The following is a 19884-nucleotide window of genomic DNA, read 5'->3' on the forward strand; positions in this document are numbered from 1 at the left end:
GGGGCGAGGTCCTTTGGATCGAGATGGATCTAACGACCCGCTCGTGGCCAACGGAAGGCTACGCATGTCGGCTAGGTAGAATTGCTTTCCTTTTTCTGAAACATGTAAATTTGATTTTCGTGGCATGCAGGATGTCTTTCCATCTCCAAACAGACATGTTGATTTCGAAGCGGATCTAGATCCATCATTAGCATTTTCGAAGCGGATCTACATCCATCATTAGCATCGTGTACGCTGTGTATCCCTTGACATTCGTGTGAATCGTATGCTTTCATGGTTCACGCGATGAAACAAGTCAAATGGTATCAACATCGCCATTTGCATGCCAATGTGGGGAGGGGTATAACGGATGATTCAAAAAACAGAGGGGTTTTATTCGTGGTACCATATAGCATCTCGATCGGGATTATTACAGGCGCACGTCGCAATCACTCACGCACAGTAGAAATTAATCCACACGTAGTAAAAAAATTTATCAACTATGGCAAAACGCCGTGCTCGATCCACAAACCATCATTACATACACAAGTGCCACGACCTGCCCCGACCATGGCTACATCGCCTGTGCAGTAGCAGCAGCAGAGGAAGGAGACGACGAGGCGAGGCGCGGGCAGCGGTTGAAGCCGTACCAGACGTTGTTGGGGAGCGGGTCGCCGTAGCGGAAGGTGGAGGGCGCGCTGGGGGCGGTCGGCTCGTACACCCTGACCCACTCGGGCGTCCACCCGGTGCGGCCGGCGCGGCGGAGGTAGAGGTAGCAGACGCCGTACCCGCAGGGCCCGCCGATCTTGAACGTGTCGGTGGCGCACCGGTCGAATGCGCCGGCGGCGCCGCCCAGCCGCGCCGCGTACACCTCGTCGCGGTACACGTCCCCGAACGCCAGGCTGATGGCGTCCGACGTGCGCGCCGGGGACGAGCAGCTCGTCTTGATCTGCACCGTGTACCAGCACGTCCGCGCGCCCACGCCTCGCTCCGAAGAGCTGCCGGTGGTCCGCCCGAGGCCGTCGTCGTCGGTGCGTGGGAGCGGCCGGAGCGACGCGGTGGCAGAGACGAGGCTGAGGCAGGAGAGCAGGGCCAGGAGGAGGAGCTGCGGCGGCGCCATCTCCATGACGAGATCGGTCGTGGCGGCGACCGGCGACGCGAGAGCAGGAGTGGACTGGAGGGATCGTGGCTGGCTTGCCTATTCGCGGTACAGGAAATTACTTATGTGTGTGGTTTGCGAGTCTGGTCTGATCTGATCTGTCGAGATTGAATACTGGGGGGCCAGTGCAGACTCCAGCTGGGTTGGTAGATGGTGAGGAGGAGGTGGCCGGCAGTGGGGCCATACGTACGCTGCATCGTGTGATTATGCGATTGGTGGGCATGTCAAATGGACATGATTCTGGCTCAGCGTGCTCCACGAGTTTTGGCGTCCTTGTCCTCATTAAACGCGCACGATAGATCTTTACAAACAACCGGTGCCATGGTCTCCACGCTCCATAGATTTTGACACATAAAGAGCATGACAAGTACTACCTCCGTCCAAGTGTGTAGGGCATGCGCGTAGTTTTAGGTTATCAATTTAATTAGCTAAATATATATTATATGTGATAAAAATTACATATTTAAAAACTACATTCCGACATAAATCTAATGATATATTATTTATTACATATAATATATATTTAGATAGTTAAATTGATAACTTAGAACTACGCGCATGCCCTATACACTTGGACGGAGGGAGTACATATTTTGTGCCATCTGCGCCTTGTTTTTTAGAAGTAGGCGTAGATGTATCATATTTATATACAAGGCATACGTCAAATACAAGAAATTACAACGTGTTACTTGTTACACACAACAAATGTAGTACGTACTTCATATCCGAACTAATCAACAGATTAGCCACCGTGACAATTACAAACACAATGTAGAAGGACATGTCCTAAGCCAATCATCTAGCCGTGTCAAGATGAACGTCAATCACCGTGAAGGGCAGCAACTCCACATGGATTTTCGTTGCGAACGCACTAACCACAGTTACATGAGTAAGAGGAGATCGCAAGTGCATAGGAGGACTGCATGGGGCAAGCCAAAAACAAGAAGGAGTCGATTCCGAGAAAGTCATCATCTTGAATTCACCGGTGACTGCATATAGAACATCCACCAAGATCAAGTCGGACCAGCTGTCATGGGAACAAGCCTGACAGTAGAAGGTAGGGGTACGTAAGGAGAGAGTCCTAGCTACAACGAGTTTGTACACACGAATGTATGAGTTCAGCCCCCTCCCGTGGAGGTAACAACCCTACGTCCCAGTGCTCAGGACCTTCTGTCATGTGGAAAGTGTGAGTTATAGGGGGTGCAAACCCTTGTGCGAGAGGGGAAGGGTGGCTTATATAGAATGCGTTGCCCCTCATCATTCCCCGACAACCAAGGGTTCAATCGTGGTAATAAAGATAGACGTTATTCATAACGTATGCAATAAATGCTACTTATGGCGACCAGTCGAATGTCCGCCTATTGGCCTCCATGGAGTGGCTTCTGATCTTCTAAGGTTGACTGGCTTCAGGTTCTTCCGAGTGAAAGACAACTGTCGAATGGAGGGAGAAACCTCCGAGTGGATGTGGTGCCGAGTTACACATGCGCCATGGTGATTTCAGTCGGAGTCTTCCTTGTACTCTTGACACCCCTCATACCGACCGGATGTGCCTCAACGGCACCAGGGTGGCCAATTGGCTTTGTGACCGGTAAGGCTCCCGAGCCTCGATGCTGAGGAGCCCCCCTTGACGTTTGAGCTGCTCTGCATCGCAAAGACCCGGTACTGCACATTTCCCAACCGTCGTTCCTTGCGACCGAATGGACGAACGCAGCTACGGGGTCAAGCCCTGCCACCCCTAATAACGACTGAATGTCTGTGGACGGCATCAAGAGTGGCAGGTGGCCTCATGACTGGTAAGGCCCCTGAGGCTCGATGCTCAGGAGCCCCCTTTTGACGCTCAAGCGAGCCCCATTTCCTCCTGGTGATTGTGGCCTTGAGAAGCCGCGGTGCCTCCCCAGGTCCCGCGACGGGGCGACGCGCACCGGCCGGAGCACCCGAGCAGGGGGTTGATCGCCAAAAGATGCAAGCAAGGTAAGATGTCAGATCGCCGAATGGATGAAATAGAAGTTATGGTAGCATGCGTAAATGATATGATGGGCATAGGTGATCAATAACATCATATCACAACTAACCTGTAGGAGGAAACAGATCTACTAAAACATCATAGGATAGCCACATATCATTGGGAAATAGTATGTAGTGTTGAGAACCATGTTTAAGTAGAGAGTTACAACGGTAAAAAAGGTGTTACACTGCTGCATAGAGGCGGGAGACTTGGTGTTGCTGGCGGCAAGATTTTTTCTGTAGATCGCCATCACGCTCCTTGCCCCTGCATGGCCTCCATCGAGAAAGGAGGGGAGATGCCCCCTCCGTCTTCTTCTTCCTTGGCCTCCCCCTAGATGGGAGGAGAGTTCCCACTCTGGTCCATGGCCTCCATGGCGGCAGAGGGACAAGAGCCTCTCCGAGATTGGATCTCCCTCTTTGTTCTCATTTGTTTTGCGTTCTTATTTTCCGGCCCTTCACCGTTTCTTAAATTCCTGGAGATCTGGAACTCCGATCAGGCTAAAATGTTTACACGATTTTTTCCATAAATTATATTTCTTGCACCCAAAGTAGAGTCCCAACCGACTCAAGGTGTGTCCACTAGAGGGTAGGGCACGCGAAGGGGTATAGGTCGCGCCCTGGTGGGTGGTGGAGGCCGGGGCCTCCATTTACGTTGGTTCCACCTCCCAAAAATCACATCTATTGCAAAAAAATTCTCCATAAATTTTATCGCGTTTGGACTTTGTTTGATATGTATATTCTGTAAAACAAAAAACATGCAACAAACACGAACTGGCACTTGGTAGTGGATCAATATGTTAGTGCAATAAATCATATAAATTGTTGCCAAAAAGATGTCAAATTTATATAATATTAGCATGGAAAATCAAAAATTATAGATACAATGGAGACGTACCACTTGCTTACCAGGGCTCGAGATGCTACGTGGTGGCCACCCATTCCTGTGTGTATCTCGGTCAAGAGTTGCCTTCCTTCTTCCTCGGATATGCATCATTGGAGGACTTCGGTGGTACTTTTATTGTATAGCTCACCATCATGGACCTTGTAGGCCTTGGATCGCAAAATTACTCGTCTTGCCTCAGTCTAGTCATTGCGAAGTTATTGGCAAAGAAGATAGGCGAGGAAGGGATCGGTCCATGGCGCGATTACTGCCATGACTTTGTGAGCCGACGGTGTTTCTTCAAGTGTCAAGCTTCCGATGATTTGTTCATCTGGTTCGATGATAGGAGGGATGATATGTTCTTGGCTACTGGCTCCTGCTTCCTTGTCCTCATCCCGCCACACAACAGATGGCTTGAAAAGCCGTTCCAAGAAGGTCTTCTTAGGGATAGGGTCGCGCTTGGCACCCATGCGGGCGACGACGCGAGCAGCTTGATTGTTGCCTCTGCAGACATGGTGCACTTCTAGTCCCTTGATTCTTGCGGATATTTTGAGGATGGTGTTTATATATGCTGCCATCTTTGTGTATATGGAGTCAAATTCGTCGTTGATTTGGGAGATGGCGAGGTTACAGTCTCCCTGTACCTCGAGTCGGTGTACGCCCATTGATGTTGCCACCCGAAGCCCACACAACAGAGCCTCGTATTCAGTCGTATTATTGGAATCGCCGTACATGATCTGCAATACGTACTGAATGTTGTCGCCATTGGGGGATGTAAGTATAACACCAACCCCCAGTCCGGCAAGCTTCTTGGATCCTTCAAAGTACATTATCCAAAGGGAGTATGTATTTCACTCTCTAGGGAGCTCGACCTCCGTCTATTCGGTAAGAAATTAAACCAACACCTGAGATTTAATAGCTCGGCGTGGTTTGTACGTGATTTCGAAAGTGAGGATCCCAATCAACCATTTTTCTATGCGGCCAGTGGCATCCTTCTTGTTAATTATGTCATTCAAGGGTACTTCAGATGCCACAATGATCGAATACTCTTGAAAGTAGTGTTGGAGCTTTCGGGATGCCATAAAACTGTATAGGCTATGTCTGGTAATGCAGATACCTAGATTTGCATGGGGTGAGCACTTCCGACACGTAGTAGAGTGGCTTCTACACCCGGAACTTGTGACCCTCACCTTATCGTTCGACAACGAGAAATCCACTGATAACTTAATTTGTGGATGAGATGTACAACAACATTGGTTCACCTATGCTGGGTGCTGCAAGTATAAGATTGCTAGCCAATAACATTTTGATTTCTTCCAATGCAGTCGTTGCTTCATTAGTCCGCTGAAAGTTTTTCCTCCATTTGAGAAGTCTGTAAAGCGGCATTGCCTTTTCGCCAAGGCGGGAGATAAAGCGGCTCAAAGCCGCCACACAGCCCACCAGCTTTTCAACGTGCTTCAATTCCGTAGGGATCGCTAGTTGGGATAGGGATTGGAGTTTATCTGGATTGGCCTATATCGCTAGCTGACATGTTTGGTCTTGATGACCACGTTGTCCACGTATGCGTCGAACTTTCTAGGCATGTCAAAATCATAGGCTGGTATGTGGTGCCTGCATTTTGTAACCCGGAGGACATTGAGTTGAAGCAAAATGTCCCGTACAGGGTGATGAAGGAGGTTGCAGCTTGGTTGGAATCTGTTGGAAATATGCCCTAGACGCAATGATAAATAGTTATTATTGTATTTCCTGTTTAAAGATAATCGTTTATTATCCATGCTATAATTGTATTGAATGAAAACATAGATACATGTGTGGATACATAGACAAAACAATGTCCCTAGCAAGCCTCTAGTTGGCGAGCCAGTTGATCAAGGATAGTCAAGGTTTTCGGGCTATGTGCAAGTGTTGTCACTTGATAACTGGATCACATCATTAGGAGAATCATGTGATGGACTAGACCCAAACTATGAACGTAGCATATTGATCGTGTCATTTCATTGCTATTGTTTTCTACATGTCAAGTATTTGTTCCTATGACCATGAGATCATATAACCCACTGGTACCGGAGGAATACCTTGTGTGCATCAAACGTCACAATGTAACTGGGTGACTATAAAGGTGTTCTACAGGTATCTCCGAAGGTGTCTGTTGAGTTAGTATGGATCAAGACTGGGATTTTTCACTCCGTGTGATGGAGAGGTATCTCGGGGCCCACTCGGTAATACAACATCACACACAAGCCTGGCAAGCAATGTGACTAAGTGTAAGTCACAGGATCTTGTATTACGGAACGAGTAAAGAGACATGACGGTAATGAGATTGAAATAGGTATACGGATACCGACGATCGAATCTCGGGCAAGTAACATACCGAAGGACAAAGGGAATGACATACGAGATTATATGAATCCTTGACACTGAGGTTCAACCGATAAGATCTTCGGAGAATATGTAGGATCCAATATGGGCAACCAGGTACCGCTATTGGAAATTGACCGAGGAGTGCCTCGGGGCATGTCTACATAGTTCTCGAACCAGCAGGGTCTGCACACTTAAGGTTCGGCGATGTTTTAGTAGAGTTGAGTTATATGTGTGGTTACCGAATTATGTTCGGAGTCCCGGATGAGATCACGGATGACACGAGGGTTTCCAGAATGGTTCAGAAATGAAGATTGATATATAGGATGGTTTCATTTGGTCACCGGAAAGTTTCGGGCAATTCCGGCAGTGTACCGGGAGTGACGAATGGGTTCCGGGAGTTCACCGGGAGGGGCCCACCCACCTGGGAGTGAGCCCATGACACTAGGGTGGGGCCACAAGTCCCTAGTGGGCTGGTGGAGTTAGCCCAAGGGGCCCATAGCGCCACATAAAGAAATACCAAAAGAAAATAAAAGGAAAAAGGAAAAAGGGGAGGTGGGAAGGAAGAGGAGGACTCCTCCTTCCCCAAACCGAATTGGAGGAGGAGTCCTCCTCCTCCTAGCGCCGGCGCACCCCTTGAGGGCTTGGCCCTCAAGGCAAGCCACTCCCCCTCCCTCCTATATATAGTGGTATTTTAGGGCTGATTTGAGACAACTTTTGCCACGTGCAGCTCAACCCTAGACCACATAGTTCTACCTCTAGATCGGATTTCTGCGGAGCTCGGGCGGAGCCCTGTAGGAGTAGATCATCACCACCACTGGAGCACCGTCACGCTGCCGGAGAACTCATCTACTTCTCCGTCTTGCTTGCTGGATCAAGAAGGGCAAGATCATCGTCGAGCTGTATGTGTGCTGAACGTGGAGGTGCCGTCCGTTCGGCACTAGATCGGAACGGATCGTGGGAAGGATCGCGGACGGTTCGTGGGATGGTTCGAGGGACGTGATGACATTCCACTACATCAACCGCGTTTCATAACGCTTCCTGTTGTGCAATCTACAAGGGTACGTAGATCCAAATCTCCTCTCGTAGATGGACATCACCATGATAGGTATTTGTGTGCGTAGGAATTTTTTTGTTTCCCATGCAACGTTCCTCAACAGTGGCATCATGAGCTAGGTTCATGCGTAGATGTTATCTCGAGTAGAACACAAAAGGTTTTGTGGACGGTGATGTTCGATTTGCTGCCCTCCTTAGTCTTTTCTCGATTCGGCGGTATTGTTGGATTGAAGCGGAAAGATGGACATTCGAGTAGAACACCAAGTACGCTTACGAGAGACTGGTTTCATCGATGGACATGCAACCTTGTTACGTAAAGATGACTGACGGGTGTCAGTTTATTCAACTTTAATTGAATTGGTTTTGACCGAGGCGGTCCTTGGAGAGGTTAAATAGCAATTTGCACATCTCCGTTGTGGTTTTTGCGTAAGTAAGATGCATCATACTAGATACCCATAGCAGTCACGTAAAACATACAACAACAAATTAGAGGACGTCTAACTTGTTTTTCCAGGGTATGCTTGTGATATGATATGGCCAATGACGTGATGTGATATATTGGATGTATGAGATGATCATGTTGTAATAGTTAATATCGACTTGCACGTCGATGGTATGGCAACCGACAGGAGCCATAGGGTTGTCTTTAAACTAATGTTTGTGTTTGCAGATGCGTTTACTATATTGCTAGGACGTAGCTTTAGTAGTAATAACATAGATAACACGACAACCTCGATGGCAACACATTGATGGAGATCATGGTGTGGCGCCGGTGACAAGAAGATCGTGTCGGTGCTTCGGTGATGGAGATCAAGAAGCACAAGATGATGGCCATATCATGTCACTTATGAATTGCATGTGATGTTAATCCTTTTATGCACCTTATTTTGCTTAGAACGACAGTAGCATTATGAGGTGATCTCTCACTAAAATTTCAAGACGTAATTGTGTTCTCCCCGACTGTGCACCGTTGCTACAGCTCATCGTTTCGAGACACCACGTGATGATCGGGTGCGATAGACTCAACGTTCACATGCAATGGGTGCAAAACAGTTGAACACGCGGAACACTCGGGTTAAGCTTGACGAGCCTACCATGTGCATACATGGCCTCGGAACACATGAGACCGAAAGTTCGAGCATGAATCATAGAGTTGATATGATTAGCATAGAGATGCTTACCACTGAAACTATTCTCAACTCACGTGATGATCGGACTTGAGTTAGTGAATTTGGATCACGTACCACTCAAATGGCTAGAGAGATGTACTTTTTGAGTGGGAGTTTAGCAAGTAATTTGATTAGTTAAACTCTAATTGTCTTGAACATAGTGTAAGTCCACTTTGAGATATTTGTGTTGTAGATCAATGGCTCACGCGACAGTCACCCTGAATTTTAATACGTTCCTAGAGAAAGCTAAGTTGAAAGATGATGGAAGCAACTTTGTAGACTAGGCTCGTAATCTTAAGTTGCTCCTGCAAGCTAGGAAGAAGAATTATGTCCTTAATGCTGCGCTAGGAGATGAACAACCCGCTACGGCTGACCAAGATGTTAAGAACGCTTGGCTAACACGTAAGGAGGACTACTCAGTAGTTCAATGTGCATTCTTTTATGGCTTAGAGCTGGGACTTCAAAATCGCTTTGAGCGTCATGGAGCATTTGAGATTTTCCAGGAGTTGAAGTTTATCTTTCGGAAGAACGCCCGGATCGAGAGGTATGAGACCTCCGATAAATTCTATGCTTGCAAGATGGAGGAGAATTCGTATTTCAGTGAACATGTGCTCAAAATGTCTGGGTAATCAAACCGTCTAGCTGAGTTGGGGATTGAACTCCCGCAAGAGGCTATCACTCACAGAATACTTCAATCACTACCACCAAGCTACAAGAGCTTTGTGTTGACCTATAACATGCAAGGGATGAACAAGTCACTCGGTGAGTTATTCGCGATGCTGAAAGTCGCAGAGTGAGACCTCCGTAAAGAGCATCAAGTGTTGATGGTGAATAAGGCCACTAGTTTCAAGAGAAACGACAAAGGCAAGAAGGGTAACTCCAAGAAGAGCGGCAAACCTGTTGCCAATCCGACGAAGCAACCAAAGGCTGGACCTAAGCCTGAAAGAGAGTGTTATTATTGCAGGGGACTGGGTCACTGGAAGCGCAACTGCCACAAGTATCTGGCTGATAAGAATGCGGCGAAAGAAAAATCAGGTATATTTGATATACATGTTATTGATGTGTACTTAACCAGCTCTCGTAGTAGTGCCTGGGTATTCGATACCGGTTCTATTTCTCATATTTGCAACTCGAAACAGGAACTGCGGAATAAGCGAAGGCTGGCGAAGGATGAAGTGACGATGCGCGTGGGAAATGGTTCCAAGGTTGATGCAATCGCCGTCAGCACAATTTCACTTCAGTTACCATCAGGATTAGTTACGAACTTAAATAATTGTTATTTAGTGCCTGCGTTAAGCATGAAATTATATCTGGATCTTGTTTATTGCGAGACGGTTACTCGTTTAAGTCAGAGAATAATGGTTGTCCTATTTCTATGAGTAATATCTTTTATGGTCATGCACCCAATGTGAGAGGATTGTTCATATTGAATATTGATAGCGATGATACACATATACATAACATTGAGACCAAAAGAGTTAGAATTAACAATGATAGCGCTATGTTTTTGTGGCACTACCGCTTAGGTCATATTGGTGTAAAGCGCATGAAGAAACTCCATTCCGCTGGACTTTTGGAGCCACTTGACTTTGATTCACTTGACACGTGCGAACCATGCCTCATGGGCAAGATGACTAAGACTCCGTTCTCCGGAACAATGGAGCCTGCAAGTGACTTGTTGGAAATCATACATACTGATGTGTGCGGTCCGATGAGTGTGGAGGCGCGCGGCGGATATCGTTATTTTCTCACCTTCACTGACGATTTGAGTAGATATGGTTATGTCTACTTGATGAAGCACAAGTCTGAAATGTTTGAGAAGTTCAAGCAATTTCAGAGTGAAGTTGAAAATCATCGTAACAAGAAGATCAATTTCCTACGGTATGATCGTGGTGGTGAATATCAGAGTTTCGAGTTTGGTGCTCACTTAAGACAATGTGGAATTGTTTCAAATTCACACTGCCTAGAACACCACAGCGTAATGGTGTGTGCGAACGTCGTAATCGTACTTTATTAGAGATGGTGCGGTCTATGATGTCTCTTACCGATTTTCCATTATCGTTTTGGGGTTATGCATTAAAGACAATTTCATTCACTTTAAATAGGGCACCATCAAAATCCGTTGAGACGACACCATATGAACTGTGGTATGGCAAAAGACCAAAATTGTCGTTTCTTAAAGTTTGGGGATGTGATGCTTATGTCAAAAAGTTTCAGCCTGAAAAGCTGGAACCCAAAGCGGAAAAGTGTGTCTTCATAGGTTACCCAAAAGAGACAGTTGGGTATACCTTCTATCTCAAATCCGAGGGCAAAGTGTTTGTTGCTAAAAATGGAGCTTTCCTTGAGAAGGAGTTTCTCTCGAAAGAATTGAGTAGGAGGAAGATAGAACTTGATGAGGTTGTCGATCCTCTAATCCCTCTGGATGGTGGCACGGGGCAAGGGGAAACCCCTGTCGTTGCAATGCCGGTTGAGGATGAAGTTAACGATGATAATCATGAAACTTTGGATCAAGTTCCTATCGGACCTCGCAGGTCGACAAGATCACGTACTGCTCCCGAGTGGTATGGTAATCCTGTCTTACCAATTAGTTGTTAGACAACAATGAACCTGCGAATTATGAAGAAGCAATGGTGGGCCCGGATTTCAACAAATGTCTGGAGGCCATGAAGTCCGAGATAGGATCCATGTACGAGAACAAAGCGTGTACTTTGGAAGTACTACCTGAAGGCCACAAGGCTATACAGAACAAATGGATCTTTAAGAAGAAGAGGGACGCAGGCGGTAATGTGACCGTTTATAAAGCTCGACTGGTGGCAAAGGGTTTTTCACAAGTTCAAGGGGTTGAGTACGATGAGACATTCTCACCGGTAGCGATGCTTAAATCTGTCTGAATCATGTTAGCAATAGCTGGGTTTTTCGATTATGAAATCTGGCAGATGGATGTCAAAACGGCGTTCCTTAACGGTTTTCTTAAGGAAGAGTTGTATATGATGCAACCCAAAGGTTTTGTCGATCCAAAGAATGCTAACAAAGTGTGCAAGCTCCAGCGATCCATTTATGGACTGGTGCAAGCATCTCGGAGTTGGAATAAGCGCTTTGATGAGGTGATCAAAGCATTTGGGTTTATACAAGTGGTTGGAGAATCTTATATTTACAAGAAAGTGAGTGGGAGCTCTATGGCGTTTCTAATATTATATGCGGATGACATATTGCTGATTGGAAACAACGTGGAGCTTTTGGAGAGCATAAAGGATTACTTGTATAAAAGTTTCTCTATGAAGGACCTAGAGCTGCTTACATTCTAGGCATTAAGATCTATAGGGATAGATCGAGATGCCTGATAGGACTTCCACAAAGCACATACCTTGATAAAGTTTTGAAGAAGTTCAAAATGGATCAGTACAAGAAAGGGTTCTTGCCAGTATTACAAGGTATAAAATTGAGTAAGACTCAGTACCCAGCAACTATGGAAGATAGAGAACAAATGAGTTTTGTCCCCTACGTTTCAGCCGTAGGTTCTATCATGTATGCAATGCTGTGCACTAGACCAGACGTCAGCTTGGCCATAAGTATGGCAGACAGGTTTCAAAGTAATCCAGGAGTGTATCACTGGACGGCGGTCAAGAATATTCTGAAGTACCCGAAAAGGACTAAGGAAATGTTTCTCTTTTATGTAGGTGACAAAGAGCTCATCATGAAAGGTTACGTTGACGCAAGTTTTGACACCGATCAGGATGACTCTAAGTCGCAAACCGGATACATATTTATTCTTAATGGGGGTGCATTAAGCTGGTGCTGTTCCAACCAAAGCGTCATAGCAGATTCTACATGTGAAGCGGAGTACATGGCTGCCTCGAAGGCAGCAACGGAGGGTGTCTGGATGAAGCAGTTCATGACAGATCTTGGAGTTGTGCCAAGCGCACTAAATCCAATAACTCTGTTATGTGACAACACTGGTGCCACTGCCTTAACAAAGGAACCAAGGTTTCACAAGAAGACCAGACACATCAAACGATGCTTCAACCTCATCCGCGACTACGTCGAAGGAGAGGACGTGAATATTTGCAAAGTGCACATAGATCTAAATGTAGCAGGCCTGCTGACTAAACCTCTTCCACGGGCAAAACATGATCAACACCAGAACTGTATGGGTGTTTGATTTATTACAATGTAAATCGCATGGCGATGTGAGGGCTAGATTATTAACTCTAGTGCAAGTGGGAAACTGTTGGAAATATGCCCTAGAGGCAATGCTAAATAGTTATTATTATATTTCCTATTTAAAGATAATCGTTTATTATCCATGCTATAATTGTATTGAATGAAAACATAGATACATGTGTGGATACATAGACAAAACAATGTCCCTAGCAAGCCTCTAGTTGGCTAGCTAGTTGATCAAGGATAGTCAAGGTTTTCTGGCTATGTGCAAGTGTTTTCACTTGATAATTGGATCGAATTATTAGGAGAATCATGTGATGGACTAGACTCAAACTATGAACATAGCATATTGATCGTGTCATTTATGTGCTATTGTTTACTGCATGTCAAGTATTTGTTCCTATGACCATGAGATCATATAACACACTGGCACCGGAGGAATACCTTGTGTGCATCAAACATCACAACGTAACTGGGTGACTGTAAAGGTGTTCTACAGGTATCTCCGAAGGTGTCCGTTGAGTTAGTATGGATCAAGACTAGGATTTGTCACTCCGTGTGACGGAGAGGTATCTCAGGGCCCACTCGGTAATACAACATCACACACAAGCCTTGCAAGCAATGTGAGTAAAGAGACTTGCCGGTAACGAGATTGAAATAGGTATACATATACCGACGATCGAATCTCGGGCAAGTAACATACCAAAGGACAAAGGGAATGACATACGGGATTAAATGAATCCTTGACACTGAGGTTCAACTGATAAGATCTTCGGAGAATATGTAGGATCCAATATTGGCATCCAGGTCCCACTATTGGATATTGACCGAGGAGTGCCTCGGGGCATGTCTACATAGTTCTCGAACCCGCAAGTTATGCACACTTAAGGTTCGACGATGTTTTAGTATAGTTGAGTTATATGTGTGGTTACCGAATGTTGTTCAGAGTCCCGGATGAAATCACGGACGTCACGAGGGTTTCCAGAATGGTTCGGAAACGAAGATTGATATATAGGATGGTTTCATTTGGTCACCGGAAAGTTTCGGGCAATTCCAGCAGTGTACCGGGAGTGACGAATGGGTTCCGGGAGTTCACCGGGAGGGGCCCACCCACTCGAGGTGAGGCCATGGCACTAGGGTGGCTCCACAAGTCCCTAATGGGCTGGTGGAGTCAGCCTAAGGGGCCCATGCTGCCACATAAATAAATACCAAAAGAGAATAAAAGGAAAAAGGGGAGTTGGGAAGGAAGAGGAGGACTCCTCCTTCCCCAAACCGAATTGGAGGAGTCCTCCTCCTCCTCCTAGAGCCGGCGCACCCCTTGAGGGCTTGGCCCTCAAGGCAAGCCCCTCCCCTCCCTCCTATATATAGTGGTATTTTAGGGTTGATCTGAGACAACTTTTGCCACGTGCAACTCAACCCTAGACCACATAGTTCTACCTCTAGATCGGATTTCTGCGGAGCTCGGGCAGAGCCCTGCAGGAGTAGATCATCACCACCACCAGAGCACCGTCACGCTGCGGCAGAACTCATCTAGTTCTCCATCTTGCTTGCTGGATCAAGAAGGCCGAGATCATCATCGAGTTGTACGTGTGCTGAACGCGGAGGTGCCGTCCGTTAAGCACTAGATCGGAACGGATCATGGGACGGATCACGGGACGGTTCGTGGGACGATTCGAGGGACGTGAAGACGTTCCACTACATCAATCACGTTTCTTAACGCTTCGTGCTGTGCGATCTACAAGGGTATGTAGATCCAAATCTCCTCTCGTAGATGGACATCACCATGATAGGTCTTCGTGTGCGTAGGAAAATTTTTGTTTCCCATGCAACGTTCCCCAACAGACTCATCCATTCTGATTTGATGGTATCCGAAGTAGGCATCGAGGAAGCATAGTGAGCCGTGTCCGGTGGGGGCGTCGATGATCTAGTCTATGGAGGGTAAGGGAAGCATAACCTTATGGCAGGCTTAATTTAGGTCATCGAAATCGATGCACGACCATCAGGATTAGTCTTTCTTTGGCACCATGAGCAGATTTTCCAACCACTCGGGGTATTTGATTTCTTGGATGAATCCGGCTTCGAGTAGCTAGTTCTTCCTGTTGGAAATATGCCCTAGAGGCAATGATAAAATAGTACTATTATATTTCCTGTTTCAAGATAATCGTTTATTATCCATGCTATAATTGTATTGAATGAAAACATAGATTGGATACATAGACAAAACAATGTCCCTAGCAAGCCTCTAGTTGGCTAGCCAGTTGATCAAGGATAGTTAAGGTTTGCTGACTATGTGCAAGTGTTGTCACTTGATAACTGGATCACATCCTTAGGAGAATTCTGTGATGGGCTAGACCCAAACTATGAACGTAGCATGTGATCGTGTCATTTTGTTGCTATTTTTTTCTGCATGTCATGTATTTATTCCTATGACCATGAGATCATATAACTCAGTGGCACCGGAGGAATACCTTTGTGTGTATAAAATGTCGCAACGTAACTGGGTGACTATAAAGGTGCTCTACAGGTATCTCCGAAGGTGTTGTAACATCCCAAATTTTGGAATGTTAAAACAATTATTAGATTGTTTGTTTGTTTGCTTGAGTGATTGAAACTTGTGTGAAATTTGAAACTTTTCAAAAACTTTTGAATGAGAGGGACTAAAATGACTTTCCCCATCTCCGATGAATTCAAATTCAATCTTTTAAAAGAAAAGAGAGAAGATGACATGACTTCTTCAACTATAAAGAATTTGAACGGAGTTTGCATTTGAATCCTTTCAAAATATTTGCCCTTGCTTCTACATTTTTCTTCCCCGAGAAAATGCCCCGACAAAATTCTTGCACGCAAGAAAGAGCGGAGAAAAAACCAGGGCCATTCATTGAAATATTTTGAGCCAAGAGAAAACCAAAATTTAATTTGAGAAAATAATTGCAAAAATAAATAATGTTTTTAAGGATTTTTTGGAAAAACATTTTTTTTGGTCGTGGAAAAATGCCCATCATTTAGATTTTATTTTTCTGATAAGTTTAGTGTATAGAAACTCTATATTACGAACTGATTTGATTTCCCTTTTATCGTTTTAGTTTCCTAATTTTGAAAAAAGGAAAGAAATCGCGTTTAATAGGAAATAAAGAGCTGGCCCATTAAGGAGTTTCCAAATCTGGCCCGTTTAGTATCTTCTCCTTCCTCTAGTCATTCACGGTACCACGAACTTCCATGGCAGGAACCAAGAGATCCTCCCCTTTCGGAATTCGCGAATCTCCTTCCCTACCAGCACCTCCTCGCCACCTATAAAGGATCCCCTCGTCCTCCTCGTTCCATTCCCCTCGAGAAACACCCCGTTCCCATGCTCGTAGCCACGGCGCCACCATCCTCATCTTCCTGTCAAGAACGGAGTACAGTAGGTCTCGTGGCGCTTCCCCATCACCCCTGCCGAGCCTCTCCAACGCCCCACCCCCTGTCGTGCTACTCCTCCGCCGATTTCCCACCCCGCCGGCGACCTCCCCACCTCGCCGGAGTTCTTCCTCTTTGTCACCCATGGTGAGATTCACGAAATCCCATATTGCAGTTTTTTCAGAAAATTGCAATCTTAGAAAATTCATATCTATCAGTCTATAACTCCGAATTAGGTGATTCTTTTTGCGTTGGATCACATATTTTATGTAGTTTATGTATATATATAATTTGTCTATGTTTGGATTTATAAAAATTGAGTTAGATCAGATTTGAATTAAAGCTTCTTTTACTTATTCCGGGAGTTTAAAAATAGCTTTTAATTTGATTATTTTTGCTGCTGCTTCACATTGATCATATATTTCAGTAGTTTAAGTTTCAATTTTTTTAAAATATTTTTACTTAGGGTTTTTAAGAAAAACATATTCTGTTTTAGCCTTTTTTGTTTTCTTGCTATTTCTTTTGTATTAATTGTTCTTATTTTGTTTTTTTGTAATTGTGACAAGTTATATTTTGTTTTCTGATATTTATCAGTAACTTTTCAACAACAACAAAATTTTATTTTATTTATTCTTATTTGGTTGCATGGAATCAATTCTAGTTCTATACTAACTTGCGAATTGATTGCATTGGTAGTTTGATTTCCTATTTTGAAAATACTTATAAAATAATATTGTATTGTAAATTTTACTTCGGTTATCTTAGTTATTTTATATTTTGTTTTCTGTTATTTTTCTAGTTTAGTGTCTTATTTTCAGTTAGAACAAAAACTATATAGTGTTTGATGTAGTAGAAGGCTTCCTAGCTTCTTTGAAGTTTCCTTTGGATTTTTATCCGCTCTCTCTTATTGATTTTTGATTGCATCAACTTTTATTGCTGTTTGTTAATTGATTTCTAGAATGATTGCTAGTGTGAGTGCTTATGTGAATACTATGTTTGATTATATAGATTTCATCGGAGAGTGACGAATAGTTCTATCACGTATTTCCCGAGAACGAAAATTCTTCTTCGTCAACATCACCAGGCAAGTCACTTTGATCATACTATCACCTATGTTTTATGCATCGTAGCTCTACCATCCTATGCCCAATTGCATGCTGAGTAGGTACTTGGAAATTTTAATATAGATTGTAGTATCATGTGGTAGGCACACAACAACCCCGATACTTGGCCCCGGGACGACAAATTTCATATTGCTATACTTGAGTAGACGGGATTTCAGTTGAGTGCATAACACGAGTGATGCGAGGTTGATTAAATAATCAAGACCGGTTAAGACAAGATTTTCAAGACCTCGGACGCAATGCAACTCTGGGTGAAGGACGGTTGATCGGCTCCCTGGAGAACCCAGTGGATGACCCGGGATGCTGGAGAGGCCATGACATCGTGCGGAAAGCTTCACCCACGCTCAAAGAGACGGACGGATATTTTCAAGACCCAAGGCTTACCTGCATTGCCACAAGTCATTATGGGCTCTGGCTTGGTTGGACAACGCGGCGACTCTGGACAGGCGGTGCTAGCAGATGTCGAAGAATGGTAGGATTGGATGGGCACCGACAGGGATTCAGAGGGACCCGTTGAAAGACCATGTTTTGATCATCCGGTCTTCAAACACCCTGAAGTGCGTGGACATACTCGGAGGCGATCAAATCTTGTGGGGATCGTGTGCAAAACTCTGCAGAGTACTCAAACCTAATCGATTAGCCGTGTCCACGGTCATGGACAACTTGAGCCAAAGGAACTGAAGTTATCTGGATTTCTCAACACCATTAAATATATTTGATGTGGGAATTATTGACAACTCGGGTACGAGAATTGGTTGGCGGAACCATCTCGTTAACAACCAACAATGTAGTAACATTTTGCTTTTAGCCCTCTCTTGATGTAGGAGAAAACTTGCTTTTCGCTAAAAAACTTATAGCCCCACCTACCATATATGCATATAGTATAGATGATTACTTTTCACCCCTCTCTTATGTGACTTGCCGGCATATTCAATATGCTGACCTACACGGCTGCAACGTCTCATGTTGTAGATATTTTTCTTCGACGAGTAAGAGTACGATTCAGGGTTACGGTCTACACTCAACTTGCCGTTGGTGTTTATTGGGACTCCACTCCCTTGACTGCTTCCGCTCAGATATTTAAGGTATATATCAGTTTTACGCTATTTACATGTGATTGCACTTTGATATATACATTGATGTACTGTGTGTGCCAGCATACTGATCCAGGGATGGCACAGATACACAGAGGCTTGACTCGTCTTGAGTCGGGTCGCTACAGAAATGGTATCAGAGCACATGTTGACTGTAGGACGTGACCCTAGAAACTGGAAACTTCTTAGGATAGGATCTCTCAAAAATCTTATTTTCGAGAACACCTTTCACTTCTCATCTCTTCTGATTTCATCAAATATTCTCTCTCACCTCCACTAGTTATACAATACCCTTACCCCTTTGACCTCATGAAAAATCAACGGAGTTCTACTTCAAAGTAAAGAGGATTTCATCATGCAATTGAAGCTACACAAACTGAAGACTCTCAAGACCCGAAGAACTCGAAGACCCTCAAGCGTTCGAATATTTATATGACCATTAGAAGTCCAAACCCCAATTATATACCCACGTTAGTTACAATGATTTGTGAGCCGTCATTGGTGTGTGTTTTCCGACGGCCACAGCTAAAACCTATTCTCAAAAATATTGTTTGTATTGTGTGTATCTCCCTTCCTCTCTTACCCGTCTCATCCCCAAAACCTCAACCCTACCAGATGGAGTATGAAGCTGGACTTGTAGTCTCTGGACCAATGACCCAGTCGGAGGCTGAAATATGGATTCAGAACATGGAGAACCACTTCGAGAACAACTTGATCTCAAGGAAGTATGAAGTGGAACACGCTCTTCAGTACTTTACACAAAGTGCTGCAATCTGGTGGAAAATGCACCATGCCATACAAGGATTTAGTGGAGCAGAAACTTGGGACGAATTCAAGAAGACTCTGTTAAGATCCCGTCTCATTCGGAAGTGCTATGATAATCCGAAGGAGAATACTTGGGCATGCAAGATCTGTGGAGAAATAGGACACACCCAGGAGGAACACAAGGATGGATGCACTCATTGTGAAGAAAATCACCCAGCGGAGGAATGCCCAACTAGTCAGGTGACTTGTTTCTTGTGTGAAGGAACCACCCACTACCCAGCTCAATGTCACATTTACCCCAAGGTACAACAAGTTGTCAAGCAGCAGAAAGGTGTAGTGAAGGAAACCCTCAAGAAGAAGATTCTAGAAGAACCGGTGATGAACGAAAATATTGAAGACCCTAATGGACAAGGTCTGACCAGATTTTTCTCCAATGCATGCTACTCATGTGGAGAAGAAGGACATTATTCACAGGATTGCACGAAGGGAAGCCAAGAGTATCTGGGAAACTTCCCGACGGAAGAAGTGGAGTTTGATCCACTTGAAATAGAAGAACTGGCCAAAATAAAGGAGTCCGAAAAGAAGAAAAAGTACCCTCGGAAGAGCCAAATCTCTGCAGACATAGACCTGAGTCATGTCAGATGTTACAAGTGTATGAAATTTGGCCACCACAAATACATGTTCTCAGGAAGGAAGCCGGAAATCCAAGGAGCAAAAGCAAACACTAAGACGCCTCGAGACT

General features: G+C 44.8%; 1 protein-coding gene across 1 annotated transcript; it reads right to left on the reverse strand.

Moving 5' to 3' along the window:
• Window positions 1-350: 350 nt before the first annotated feature.
• Window positions 351-1296, reverse strand: LOC123439565 (embryo-specific protein ATS3A-like). The gene has a single exon (XM_045116261.1). It carries the CDS (start codon window positions 1103-1105, stop codon window positions 554-556), a length of 552 nt encoding a protein of 183 aa, XP_044972196.1. The 5' UTR covers window positions 1106-1296; the 3' UTR covers window positions 351-553.
• Window positions 1297-19884: the final 18588 nt, after the last annotated feature.

Source organism: Hordeum vulgare, chromosome 3H (assembly GCF_904849725.1).
Source record: "Hordeum vulgare subsp. vulgare chromosome 3H, MorexV3_pseudomolecules_assembly, whole genome shotgun sequence".
In the NCBI taxonomy this organism is placed as follows: Eukaryota; Viridiplantae; Streptophyta; class Magnoliopsida; order Poales; family Poaceae; genus Hordeum; species Hordeum vulgare.

Excerpts from the sequence above, each read along its gene's own strand:
- LOC123439565 (XM_045116261.1), bottom strand. The coding sequence starts at position 1,105 with ATGGAGATGGCGCCGCCGCAGCTCCTCCTCCTGGCCCTGCTCTCCTGC.